Below are 14765 nucleotides of genomic sequence, written 5' to 3'. Positions count from 1 at the left end.
GAAAAACGTTTGCATGAAGTTATTCTAAAAGCACAACTACAGATAAAGAAAATTTGTGTGACTCTCTTTCAACTATCTCTAACACAAAATGAAGCACAAAGAAAAAAATTTTCACATTTATGCAAAGTATCTAGTTATCCCAAAAATACTAGCAAAAGGGAAAAAACTAGAAATAATAATAAGAGAACTTTACATTCACATTCCAAAAGTCTTGCATATTTTTTTTCAAAAGGATGTTAGAATGACTTCAATGTCAAGTTTTACGTGAAACTTACTTAATATTAAGCTTTTTGAGACATGTCAGAGCATGTCATCAGTGTCACTATTTTAGAGAGGACACATTCAGTAATATTGCTGAGTTCAGATCCCAGAACTTATCAACCTTAATATCAAACCATAATTGTGAAAAATGATTCACCAGGGAAATTTTAAGAAATAAATTAGAAAAACCAGGAACTAGTATTTTTAAGGGACTGATAAGGACAAGGACAATTTTGTGTGCGTTTGACTACAAATACTATAGATGTCTAGGTTGGCAAGTTGCAGACATTCCAAACCTATGCAAAAAGAAGCACAGCAGTACTATGTCCTTTCCCCCTCAACCATCTGTGCCAACTTGCTCCTTACCAAATTTGCTTTGGGATTAGATATTTGTGAACGTTACCTAAATGGCAAATGCTCCTATTTCTATTAATCAAAAAGAAAGACACTTTAAACATGTTAATATAATTAACTACTCCAACGTGGCCTCTAAATATTTTTAAGGGAGATAAGAAAACAAGGGTAGGTAGAAATTAGGCCCTCTGCTGTCTAGGAGTTTTAGTGGTTTAATTCCCATATGTACAATACTAATATGTGCTCAGAACTAAGAAAATTAACAAGTAAATTACTAACAACGAGTGAAATGCCACAAGGATAGTTTTTGTTTTTCTATGTACTTTTTAAAAATGTCAACTCCTGGCTCCCTATCCACAATGAGAATCAAAAAGCAAGTGCAACGGGGCCAGGATTGTGGTTCAGTGGTGGAGTGCTTGTCTAGCATGCGTGGGGCACTGGGTTCAATCCTCGGAACCACATAAATGTAAAATAGAGATTCTGTGAACACCTAAAACCCAAAAATAAAAATATTGAAAATAAAAAAGCAAGTGCACTAGAAATAAGCTGAGATGGAAGTGGGGAAACCACCACCTCAACAACAAATAGTAAAGCATTTTTCAAAATACCTTGTTCACACTTCTTTCCATTCTCATAATGACTCCCTGAAAGATGTACTACTGGTATTATTCCCATTTTAGGGGGTGGAAAAAGAGACAGTGAACTAATGGAACAATATTACAAACCCAGGCAGACGACTCCTCAGCCACATTCATCCTGGGTGTAAGAGTCAATCGGTGAACACCCCACAGAGATTTCATTTCTGAAATCACTATAACACTCAATGAGTACACCATTAGAAACCCCATTCCAATCACCATAGTGGAGGAAGGTCTAGAGTTTACAGCATTTTTCTTCCACACTAGATTTCTAGGTAGCAATTTAGGTAGAGTTGGGGTAATAATTCTTTTCTTCTTCTTCTTTTTTTTTTTTTTTTTAAAAAGAGAGAGAGAGGGGGGTGGGAGAGAGAGAGAGAGAGAGAGAGAGAGAGAGAGAGAGAGAGAGAATTTTAACATTTTATTTTATTTTTTCTTAGTTCTCGGCGGACACAACATCTTTGTTGGTATGTGGTGCTGCTGAGGATCGAACCCGGGCCGCACGCATGCCAGGCGAGCACGCTACCGCTTGAGCCACATCCCCAGCCCCTCTTCTTTTTTCTTAACAGAACTAAATATCAGACTAGAAATCTATTGTCAAATCGATCACAAACAAACAAACAAGCTCTGAATCATTTTGGACAAGCTGCTTCTCTAGGGCTCAAACATAAATTAAGGGTGTTAAGCTAAACTACATATTTCAGACCTAAATATGTTCTAATTCTAGGCCATCAATCAGTCAACTAATAAGAAGTCTTTCTGACACTGTCTCTTCCCCTGCCCTCCACACATCTCAATGGCATTAACAGCCCTCTGAGTCCCCTTCCCCCCAAATGAGAACTTTTCTTAAATACTGGCATCCTGAATTATGGGAGCAGTTCAGCCCATTAGGAGTGTGGGTTTGACTGGCTGTGCATGCCTGTAATCCCAACAACTCAGGAGGCTAAGGCAGGAGGATTGAGAGTTCAAAGCTATCCTCAGCAACTGCGAGGCCCTAAGCAACTCAGTGAGACCCTGTCTCTAATAAAATATACAAAAGGGCTGGGGATGGTTGCTCAGTGGTTAAGTACCCCTGGGTTAAATCCCTGGTACCAAAAACAAATAAATAAATGAAACTTAAAAGAAAAAAAAAGAAACAGTATAGATTTCTAAGTCAGATCCGAGTTCAAATTCAAATTAAACATTTGGCCACTGGCAATTTCTAGCCTCATTATGACCACGTGTTTTCTTCTGTAAAATGAATACCAACAGAAGGATCACAAGTTCAAAACCAGCCTGGACAACTTAAAAGACAAGAAACCTTTAATTAAGAAGAGGCTGGGGGCATGGCTCAGTGGTAGGGTGCTTGCCTAACATGCTCAGATGCCCTTGGGCTCCACCCCCAGCACTCTAAAACCAAATAAATGAAAAATACTAGAGGGAGAGAAGGACCTAAGGATTGGTACAGTTATGATTAAGTTCACATATTGGGGTTCAAGAAATTAAGGGAATTTATAGCTGCAAAGCTCTATTTTCTCTGTGACAAAGGAGGCAAACTATATTAACTTAGAATAAAGAGAGCGAAAACTCCAGTCTCAGGACTTAGTGGTGTCTTAATTCTGTCTTCCGAGGCACCATCACAACATCTTGGCTATATGTTTGTGTTATAGTACATATTTACCCTGGAACTTCCACAGGGACTGAGGTGGCTTCTGAGAAATATTTAGTATTTCTTAGAAAGCAGGACTAGTGGAAATGTAAACCCTAATGGAAAGCCAGAGAGGGAGTTAAAGTACACAAGCAGACAGATTTTCCACAAGCATCTCCTGAAATGGAGATCCACCCCTTCCCTATTTCCCCGGAGCAGACATAAATCTGAGGGAAGCATTCAACTCTCAATTCCAATCCAAATTATCCTAGTCCTTCATTTCAATCTAAACAGTAATATTACCTCTCCCTTGGCCTCTCATACACAGATGCTAATTTCAGAATTCTCTCACAAAAAAGAAAAAAGAGAAATGCAAATATGGTGCTTTGCATTATGGGTAAAGCAGACCAGTTGCCATGGTGAATATTTTCATCACCTTCATAGAATATGTATCACTCCATTTTAGGAAATCTTCCTTTGCTTCCTTGCTCATAAAAACCTCAGCTTACTTCTCTTCTTTTTTAATTAACATAAGAGAAAAAAGTGACTTTTTGCGCTCCCTGCCCCCAAGGAAAAATGCATTCACATAAAATAAGTATCTTATAAATCACAGAAAATAAGAAACCTCAGAAATAGTAAAATGAGTAAATAATGTGTCTCCTTATAAAAAAGCCTGAAGTCAACACAGAAATGGTTACTTACAATAAGAAAATCATGCCCACTGGGAGCATATCTCAATTCATTGCTTCAATCTTGGTATAAATTCCTTTTTAACATACTATAGTGAATTCAAATCTCCTCAGCAACCATTAGGAGGGCCATTCTATCCTGTTTATTTTGCACCTCTACAGAAATGCATTTTCCCCCGCTATGGTCAAGTTAAAAATACGATTTCTGTGCACAGACTTATTTTTTTTTTCTGCCTTATACTTAAAATGTGAATGTTCCTAACTATTGATAAGGACAGCTGATATAATTTTGTGTGCATGTAACAAATTCTCTCATGATTACAAGAAACTAAGAAATGATAGACTTTAAGCTCACTGCCAACAAGGAAATACTATATGACATGAATAATCATTTTAGAGAACCCTCACTACAACAATTCCAAAGGCATGTTCCATTGGACAAAGCTGTTCTGAAGGCACTGTGCACCCATGCCTTTTCAGATTAGACATTCTAGGACTAAACAGAAGTAAAGCTCCAAGTTCTAGCCCAATGCTGACCATTAAGGCAGCTGCCCAACACTGTAAAGAGGGCTGTCAAACAATAAAATGAGCGGTTTTAGCCAAGTAAAACACTGACCAGATTTCAAAGATAGCATGAAAACTAGAAACAGCTCAGTGTTTTTAATTTGACTACTTATGTAAATATATATATCTTTTGTATAAATTGGGTTAAACAAATTACATTCAAATTAATTCACCTCTTTCCTATGGTCTTTTAATGTGGCTACTAGAAAATGTTAAATTACACCTGTGGCTTGCATGATACTTATGTAGGACAACATTGCTTTACACTATTGCCACATCATGTTGGACTTAGGTCTTGGCTTCAGAACATGGCTTCAGAATGTTCAATAAGAACATTAGACTGTGTCATTCTTGCCCTGAGGTTGTTGAGTGGATTCAAACATGATTTGTATGAAATCATGTTAAAAAAATAAATAAATAAGGTCTGTTAACTGCTGAGCCCAGACTTAACAGTTCATTCTAGAAATATCAGATTTCATATTGTACAACTGACTTAAGTTAGAGTCTTCTCTATTCTTACTGAAGAACTACTCTGGCACAAAGTCAAAAGTTTTTGTCTAGTCCATTAGAGAAATCCTATTTGAGAATGTTCTGGTATTCAACAGTTCAAGACACTTTCTTGTAAAGACCAAGGTGGGTCAGCGATAGTCACACTTTGGATTTAACAAAGACATGGCTCAACAAAGGTGGTTCCCTGTATCTGGATGTCCCAAGGGATTCCTCGAGAGAACTTTTGTCTATGCAGACTGACCATCTTTCTTTGAATAAGTCTGTAAAGCTCACATAGAAAACATGTCTATACCACAGGATGATACAAAAGTAACCACAACTTTTTGTTTCTTTGAGAAATTCAAACATATTTTTATTTCTTAGAAGTAAATGAAGTAAAAATCATCCCCAATCCAATTTGTAAACTACCTTTGAAGACATCAAAATGATTTAATGGTTTCTGAAGAAATTTGCCTTTGCTCAGTATATAAACATGTTGTTCACTTAACTGTTAATCCTTCTTCTCACCAAATACCAAACAACAAACCAAACCCTGCCACTGATTTCATACCTACCCTAAAAACAGACTGTTGTTATTACCTCCCTCTCTTCTCCTATCTTCACTTTGCCCACAGAGCAGGAAACAGTCTTTTTCTCCTATAAGCACTCTGCCAACTAAACTGCAAAAACTGCTGACTTAAGTTACCTGTAAGACTTTAATTGCCTAATTCCTTATTCTACATCAGAATGGGTTAGGCTGTGAGGTGGAGAAGGGTTTTTAAAAAGACAAATGGAAACTCACAGAAGAGCTAAAATGTTATTCCATTACCATGTTGTCACTGATTACAGAAACATGCTTAACTTTTTCTTTTGCAGTACGAGGGATTAAACCCAGGGTAACTTAACCACTGAGCCACATCCCCAGCCCTTTTTAAAGTCAGCCTTTTTGCTGCTGTGACTAAATGACACAACCAGAACAACTGGAGAGGAGGAAAGGTTTATCGAGGGGCTCACAGTTTCAGAGGTCTCAATCCACAGGCAGCAGGCTCCATTCCTTGGGGCTCAAGGTAAGGCAGGACATCTTTGCATAAGAGTGTGGCAGAGGGACATGATTCACAATGGCAATTAGGCAGCAGAGAGCAAGATCTCCACTTGCCAGATACAAATACATACCCAAAGCCACGCCCCCAATGCCCCGCCTCCTCCAGCCACACCCCACCTGCCTTCAGTTACCACTAAATTAATCCCGTCAGGTGATTAATTCACCGATTTGTTTAAGGCTCTGATAATCCAATCATCATCTTTCTGAACCCTGTCGCATTGTCTCACACATGAGGTTTTTGGGGACACTTCACATCCAAACCATAACATTCCACCTCTGGTCCCCAAAAGCTCACACTCATCTGACAATACAAAATACATTTAGTCCATTCCCAAGAGTCTCCACAGTCTCAAAAGTTCCAAGAATTTGCTCAAAGTTCAAGTCCAAAGTCTTCTCTGAAATTCAAGGCAATCTCACATTGTGAGCGCCTATGAAATCGAAAGCAATTTACAAGTATACAATATATAATAGCACAGAGTAAATTTTTCCATTCCAAAAAACAGGGGTATAGAAAGAAGTGATAGGACCAAAGCAAGACTGAAATCCAGCTGGGCAAACAAGTCCTGTAGCTCCATATCCGGCACCTGGCATAGTCATGTTCTGTCAAAGGGGCTTCTGTAGCTCCACCCCTGTTGCCTTGCTGGCTGCAGCCCAATTGGCCTTTCTATTGGCTTTTCTCTGATCAATTCCTGCACCTTTCCTAGGATGACGTCCTACATTACTACTGGCATTAATCTTGGGGATCTCCACTGCAGCTTTGGCTTCCTCCTCACATCTTCCTGCTTCACCCTCTCGTAGGCTACCTGCAGGGACTTCAACCCTGCTGCACTTTGTCTGGCCTCCCAGGCCTTCCTTCCTTTGAAATCTTGGTAGACGCCTCCAAGACCTCCTAACTCCAGCATCCTGTATTCCAGCAGAACCAGCACTATGTGGTTGATGCCAAGGTCTGCCACCATCTTGAACAGAAGTCAAGGTTCCAGGGACCCTGGCTGCACCAGCCTCTGAGTGTCTAGGTGTCTGAGCACTTTGAAAAAACTTCCCAGGCCCTCAGTGCAAGATGGATTCCCCACTGGTCACTTCTCAAGAGGATTTTCACTCTTACTCCCTCCATCTTGAGATGGGTGCCATCTTGCTAGCTTTAGAGATCCCCTCAAGCCAATCTTTCCCATTGTCTCCAGGCAAAGTCTTTAGCATTTTTTTAGTGACAGACCAGTCTTTAACAAATGCAACTACTTTAGCCCCAGTTTTACTCCTACCTTTAAAGTCTTATGTTTTCAAATCTTTCTGCTCTGCTTTCTGCTCCTGATTATCACAATAAATTTGGCTAAAAGCTTCCAGCCAATATTCATGCCACTGCCTGAATTCTATGCTGCCTAGATATTTCTTTCGCCAAATTAAGAAGTCCATTGCTTTTAAAATCAGCCTCACAGAAGGTCCCAGGACACGGGTATAATGCAGGCAACCCCTCAGCCAGAACATAACCCAAATGGCCCCTAGTCCAAATTCCAATAGAGTCCTCCTGTGAACCCTCTTGAGCCCTTTCTTCAATGTCCACAGTCCAATTGGCATTCTTATCTTCTGAGTGCCCATCGGAATCATCCATTAAGCTCTGCTTACAACAATCTAAAATATTTTCTGCTTTCACTGCTAAGCATCTCAAAACTCCTACCACCAATTCCAAAAAAGCTCAAAAAGCTTCTCAACCCCACGGTCAGGTTAGTAACATCAATGACCCCAACTTGGTACCAATTTCTGTTTCAGTCAGCTTTTCTGCTGCTGTGACTAAAGAACCCAATAGAACAATTGTAGAGGAGGAAAAGTTTTTTTGAGGATTCATGATTTCAGAGGTCTTAGTCCACAGAAGGCTGGCTCCATTCCTCAGGGCTCTAAGTGAAGCAGAACATCATGGTAGAAGAGTGTAATGGAGAGAAATGGCTCACAAGATGATCAGGAAGGGGTGGGGGGTTGGAGGGAGAGGGAGAGAAAGAAAATATATCTCCAGTCTTCAGATACAGTCTCATTAACTTACCTAGGGCCTCGCTAAACTGCTGATGCTGGCTCTGAACTTGTGATGCCCCTACCTCAGCCTCCTAAGCTGCTGGGGTTACAGGTTGTGTACCATACGCAGCAAAAACAAAACAAAATTCCATGTTTAAATTCTGAACATTTACAAAGCAATACAAATAACAGAGCCCCATACAGACTACCAACACAAACCATGACGTAGGTGCCAGCTTCTTGAATGGATCTTCCCCATGCCAAGGTGACTTTCTTCCGTATCCCTCACATACTGCCATCTGTACTTCCAACCCCACTGGAGAAATCAAGTAGAAAACGTTAAGAAACCAGAACTCAAAAAGGTTATTCCTCTTTACTTTCTTCTCTTATGTAGCACCACAATCCATAGAAAACAATCTAAATCCAAACCAATCCAACAGTTATTATTCTAGAGTATGAAATTTGTTTACTTAAAAAATACAAGTTAGATGAAAATCAGATAAAGCCCTAAGGTCATTTTGGTTAGATAATATTTAATTACTTTCTGTATACCTTTAGTAATTACTTTAAAGTTCACATCTACTACTTGCTGGCCACCAAATCAATCCAATCCAAAACACCCAGCCCCTATTATTTTCTTTAATTACAGAAAGGATCAATTTTCACCCAATAATGACTATGTATGAAAGAAGAAATGCTGAGAAGGGGAGGGAAGAGAACTGACTGCAAACAGGAGATTAAAATTTGAGACTGGCATTGAAATGTGCATTCACTCCTTTCCTGAACCCCTGACAAAGCCAACGTACACAAAGCTGACTGTGCATGATACAGAGCCCAGCCTTGCCCATCTCTTCCAAGATGTGCCTATTCTTGATCTACAAATGTTCTTTCCCCTGTAGATCCTTTCCAAGCCACAAGCATATAGATTCCTGTCTAGCACACCTCTTCCCATACATTCAACGAACATCACTGTGCCATATGCTGGAAACAAAATGTAAACAGTCCCTGACCTAATGAAATGTAGCATATGGAGAGAGAAAACAATTACAATAAAGGCATGTTTGATAAGTGCTAGGACATGCTGCTGTAACAGGATATGCCTGGAGCAGGGATGAGCTCACTTGATCTGAGGCCAATTATGAAAATACTTCAACAAGAGATGGTGGTTTAACCTGGATTACAGGTAGTGGCTGGAGGGATACAAGGGTCTTCAAAATTGGATGGGAGCAGGTGGGAGTATAAGAAGAGTCAAATCTAAGACCTGTTTTTCTGCCTGGGCATTTTTTGTAGCTGAAAAAGCCACTTAATATGAGTGGGAATAATGTGTAAACAGGTTTAGTTGGAGATGCCCATGATAAGTCTAAGCAGAGATGCCAGGAAGATGGTTTGATATTATTTATGGGTAAAGCCTGGGAGACAGAAACTAGAAATAGACTGCAGGCTATCCACACAAAAATGGTGAATGAAACCATAAATTGAGGAGCCTGTGAATTTATAAAGGGACAACGACAAAAGAAGATGAAGAATAGGTCAAAGGGGAAAGTGTTCAGCAGACCTATTCATGCTGAGAGGGTTTTAGGAGGCTGAAGGCATGAGGTGCCCATTGGAAAATTGCAGTCTACAGCAAAGGGGGTGAAAATTCTATTTCAAAGAATGGAAGAATTCGCAACAAGAAAGGAGATAATGGAGTCAGTAAATGCAGGCAACTCCTTCAAGAAGCCTGGTTAAGACAGGGGAAGTATGAGCAGTGTTGAAAGGAGAAGGGCTATAAAGAGGAATAAATAAGCTTGCTGAAAGTTGATGAGATGGAGATTTAAGAGAGGAGAGAGAATGACATCACTGAGAAGCTGAAGGGTTCAGGAACTAATCTGAAGGAGAAATACAGTGTTCTAGGGGAAAATTATGAGGTGAATAAGATTATAGGTCTAAAAGGAGGAAAGTTAAGAGAGTCCTTATTAGCTAGCTTCCACCTTCTTTCTTGGGGTATGCACTGCCCTCTGGGATTAAGGCCAATGGGTGGTGCCTCACCATCACACTACATGCAAGTGCAAAGTACAGCACATCTTCCACTAACCTGATATGCAGTCAACCTACTGAAATCCAGCTCTTGCTCTCACCAGTACAAAAACTGTCCCTCCTGTGGAATCAATAACTTCCTGAATTTCTCAATAGTCGCCAGATGGTAAGACCAGCCTCATTTCTCCATCAGTCTTTTAAGACACTGTCACCTTCTGGTTCTCCTATCTTCTTGCTCCTACATTCCTCATTTTGTGTCTACTTCTTAGAGGTTGGTGTTTCTCCTGCCTCATTTTCACCTTATCTACTAGTCCTACCTGCATTTCCAGGTTAGCCTCACACAGGTGAATCGTAACAGCAGGGATTTCTCAATTCTGCAACACCAATCATTGCCTCTCTTTTAAGACCCAGTCCTTTGTTTAAATCTTTCTACTGGTTTTATTTATTTTTTTTTTAACTTCCAACATTCTCAGGCACCTCAAATGCTAAGTTCATTGCTCCCTCCCTAAAACCTGCTCCTCTTTTATGTATTCCTCCTGAAGGTCAGTGACATTATCATACACTCAAGTCAGAAATTCGATTGCTTTTCTTCAGCTTTTTCTTGCCACTCATTCAAGCAACTACCAAGTTCTACTTCCTCAGACAAGCTTTCCAAATCAAAAGAAAGCCTAACTTTGCTCGACTGTGTTTCTACAGGGACTGCTTATGTCCATCCAGATCATCCCAGAGGAACTCCTGTGTTAGATCCATTGGTTCTACTTGCTTCCTGAACTGCTGCATTAATACCACTCAAGAGAATAATCTTATTTCTTCATTACCTCCATAGGCTTCTTGGTGCCCTAGGGGTATGGGACATAGTGTGACTGACCTGTCATTTCCTATGGAGCTCTCAAGCACAACTTTTAGCTCTTTGCCCACATGAAATGAGGTCAGCAGTGACATCACGTGAAACCTGTTAAAATAAAAAAATCCCAGGCCCCACCCGAGTCCTCCTCATAAGAATGACTCAGATGCATATTAAATGTCTGAGCAATGTTCTTTAGATGCTTTATATACACTGAACTTCTCAACTCTCAAGATACATCATACCCTTCACATCTTCGTGTCTCTGCAAAAAACTACCATCTACCTGGAAAACCACACCACGTGCAATTTGCAATGCCATATACTATTTTAGAGGTACCTAGCACAGGGCCTAGTACATAATAGACCATAAAGTGCTGGGTGACTGAATAATTTAATAAATCAACTAACAGATGAATTCATTTTGGGAAACTTGGAAAGTCTAAGGTACTCAAGTACCTCAAAAACTGACTATTAGTTGAAAATAGTAGCCCAGAAGTCAAAGTAGACTTGGCTGGAAATATTTTCACATAGTTGCGACTACTTGGTGGTTACAGTGATGACAGAGAAGGTCATCCAGGGTTAAGATTGAAATTGAGAAGAGGGTTATGGGCCAAACCATAGGAAAGATGACATTTAAAGGACCTGTTACAAAAGGCAATTAAGGGCAGGTTAACAAGGTTGAAAAGAACCAAAATAGGTGTCATGAAGCTCCAAAGATATAAGCACATTTGGTACATGAGTTATTATCTATGACAACTGGGGAGTGGAGGGCATAAGATACAACAGTAAGGTCAGAGATAAAGCACTGGGGAATAACTATGATGTAGCTAACTTGTGCATTATCTCATACTTATTTTTTGTGGTGCTTCCAATCTACTCTCAGCAATTTTCAAAAAAAATAATATGTTGAAATATTTTATCCTTTGACCAAACCTCCCAAACACCTTCTGCAGTATCTCCATTCTTGACACATAAAGCAAATGGAGCACATAGAGAGGATAGTGGCCTGGTCACCATCAAATAGCTAACATTTTTTAGCTATTGGCTGAACATTTTTTAGCTCCCACTCATTGGTGCTATGAAAACCAGCATCACCCTATTACTTTAGCCAAGTCTAATAATGATGCCTTAGGCATGGGCCACAGTTTCCAACACCAGTCTAAGCTCTGGAGAATATCCTAGAGCACTCACAGTGCCTGAAAGTATTCACCTAAGATCATGAAGTTTAAAAGTGAATAAGAAAAGTCGTTAATAATTGGTATCCAATCAACCCAACAACAGGTTCTTAATAAATGACAGGTGGCCAATGGCAGAAATTAGGATTTCAATTAGAGGTAATCAAAGAGAAAAGTGGCTGTTTCAGACACAAAATAGCATAGTGATAAGAGCACAGACTGGAATGCAAATTTATACCCTGACAAGTTTAGTTACATAACTATTCCATGCCTCAGTTTCTCTGCTTACACAACAGGAATAATTATAAGAACTACCCTCAAGGGTTATTTAATAGATTGAGTGCATGTAAAGTCCTTGGAAAAGAGTTTGGCACTTAATAACTGCTGAATCAAGGGTTTAATACTACAATTGCTTCTGCCACTACTCTACTGTTGCTACTATTCATGACAGTCAGACTTGCTGCCACACAGGCCTTAAAAATGCACCAGAGGGCTGGGGATGTGGCTCAAGCGGTAGCGGTAGCGCGCTCGCCTGGCATGCGTGCGGCCCTCAGCACCACATACAAACAAAGATGTTGTGTACGCCGAAAATAAATATTAAAAATTAAAAATTAAAAAAAAAATGCACCAGAGAGGGGCTGGGGTTGTAGCTCAGAGGTAGAGTGCACTTGCCTCCCATGCGTGAGGCCCTGGGTTCGATCCTCAGCACCACATTAAAGAAATAAATAAATAAATATAAAGATACTAAAAAATAAAAAGGCACCTTTGCAAAAAAAAAAAAAAAAAAGCACCAGAGAGTCCCCTCACTAGCTACAGTATACCACAAAACTCAAGAGACAAATCTAGATGAATAGCTGTTATATAGCACTGTAATTTTAATATGCGAGCCTTGTTTTGCCAATATAGGGCAAATGAACTTGAGTTCACAGCAATGCATTTCTACAGTGGTCTGAAATATCTAAAGAAATGCTTGAGCATTTATCAATTACACAGTTTCTGAGTTGTTTCTTAAGTCGCAACACTGGGGGGAAAAGAGTTGTCCTGTTTGGCAGAAGACGTTTATCTTTTAATAATATAATTATTCACTGTACCCTAATGTACACGTAGGTCATGAACAGAATGACTACATAGTATTAATAAATCCTCAACTGGGATTGTGCCTACCAAAGTGAAGTATTCTGGGGGAAAAAAAATTAAGTCTAATTACCTGAAGACCCCCCCACCTCCACCCTGGGGCGGGGGTGGGGGTATCTACGTGGTGGTTTATATTCTGCTGGAGATACAGTCTAGGACTTTTCTTTTTTTTCCTGACAACACAAATCTTATGTTCTCAACTTTAACTTCAGTTTAGGCCTTGACAAAACAAAGGTGGGAAAGTAAACTGGTTATTTGACCTTTTTACTTTTTCCCCCAGGAGATTTCAGCCCAGCCTAACTGATATGTATCAAAAAAAAAAAAAAAGTGGAGGTAGTGCTATAGACTCAGATCGAAGATTAGACTTGTTAATAGAATGTTGATCCCATGAGTAATGCTCACAGCTGTGGCATCCAACAATGAAATTAACATTTCAACAGGAAGCTGAGAGCCATCCCAACAGACCAGGCCACCCGATATTGCTGCAAAGCACTTTGAAAGAAAAAAAAAAATTCTTCCGTAGGCTACATAAAGTATGCCTCTTAGAGTCCCACCTATGGATTTTATTTTTTAAAGAATCATTCAGTTACAAAAGGCCGCAAGTACTTGGGCTAAGATCAGGTGGTTAAAACAGACATGTGGAAACAGATCAGTTTTTGCAAGTGTCAAAATATTTACGCTGTCTAATGGTCCACGCATATTTTAAATGCCTTTTCTCCTCCCAGAAAAAAAAAAAAAAGGTGCAGTCAAAAAATGTACTAGGCGAGTCCTCTAGGAATTACCCCGTACAAGTTGCCATATCTTATCTTTAACATGAACATCACAAACTCAAACCAAGGTTATTAGATTTTCCCTTGCACTTTGCCCAGGACCGCACAAATCGATACCACATTTTTGCAGGCACCTACTTTTGATTTCCCACGGTCTACTCCCAATTTCCCCTCTAGGTAGCAGCCTCTTCTAGGAGACTACGAATGTCCAGGCTAGTGTTCGTCCAGCGCCTCTTTCCTAGAGGTAGCTTGGAAGACTCGAGGTTTGGAACAGCTCAGTGTCCATTGAATAATGGCGTTCGTAATTCAGCCTCCCGGCTTGGGCTACTCGACACCTGAAACTCGCAGCCCAAGGCTTGGAAATCGGGTAACGCTGGACCAGGGTTAACACCGGCATAGGCAGGAGCAAAGAACGCAAAGCAGTACCCGAGGCAGAGAACGCTCTGGGAGACAGACCAGGCGCGCGCGGTGCGCCGCGCCCACCCCTCACCACCTCGCTCGGTCCTCAGCCCTGCCATGGCACCTCAGGCACCCCACTCCCCAGGAGCTGCTCCCTTCTGGGCCGTCCCACCCACCCGGCTCGCGCGCTCGGCATTGCAAAATCACTCCGGTGCAATTGTGCCCACCCGCCAGTGCCGCAGCGACCCCCAAATCTCGCCCCCTCCCCCACACCCATTGTTCCCGGGTGGCCGCGGGCAGCGAGCGCCCCCGGGCTGGGAGCGTGCTGGAAACCAAACAGCGCCCACTCACCCGCGACTCCGCACAGGAGCACGAAGCGCAGCAGAAGCGCCATGGTGGCTGCCCGGCCGTGGGCGGCGGCTGCAGGTAGGCGGCTCTAGCTCCGGTTCTGGGTCTCTCGGCGCCTCGCGCGCTCCCGACTGGCAGGCGGCGACGGCACCTCTGCACCCCCGCCTTCCCCCGCCCCCTCTCGGCAGGTGAACTAGCGTCACTTCCGGCAGCAGTCGGAGCTGGGCAGTAAGTGCCTGCAGCACCAACCGCGTGGGGTTGCCATGGCAACCGGGTGCTGCGCGCCGCCGCACGGGGGACACTTCAGGAGCAAGTACTCCTCCGACTGCATTGCGGGCGGTCGGGAGTCGCCTGGTAG

The 14765-nt window shown here is 41.4% G+C and overlaps 1 protein-coding gene across 1 annotated transcript in view; it reads right to left on the bottom strand.

Moving 5' to 3' along the window:
• Cxadr (CXADR cell adhesion molecule) overlaps positions 1 to 14453 on the bottom strand; it is a 38914-nt gene extending 24461 nt beyond the window's left edge. Inside the window, exon 1 of the mRNA XM_026411862.2 lies at positions 14411 to 14453. Coding sequence (XP_026267647.1) covers positions 14411 to 14453 — 43 coding nt within the window. The remainder of the gene's footprint in view (positions 1 to 14410) is intronic.
• Positions 14454 to 14765: the final 312 nt, after the last annotated feature.

This window comes from Urocitellus parryii, chromosome 2 (assembly GCF_045843805.1).
Source record: "Urocitellus parryii isolate mUroPar1 chromosome 2, mUroPar1.hap1, whole genome shotgun sequence".
NCBI classification, from domain to species: domain Eukaryota; kingdom Metazoa; phylum Chordata; class Mammalia; order Rodentia; family Sciuridae; genus Urocitellus; species Urocitellus parryii.
Note: the sequence above shows the minus strand (reverse complement) of the source record. Positions and strands in the feature narration are given on the sequence as shown.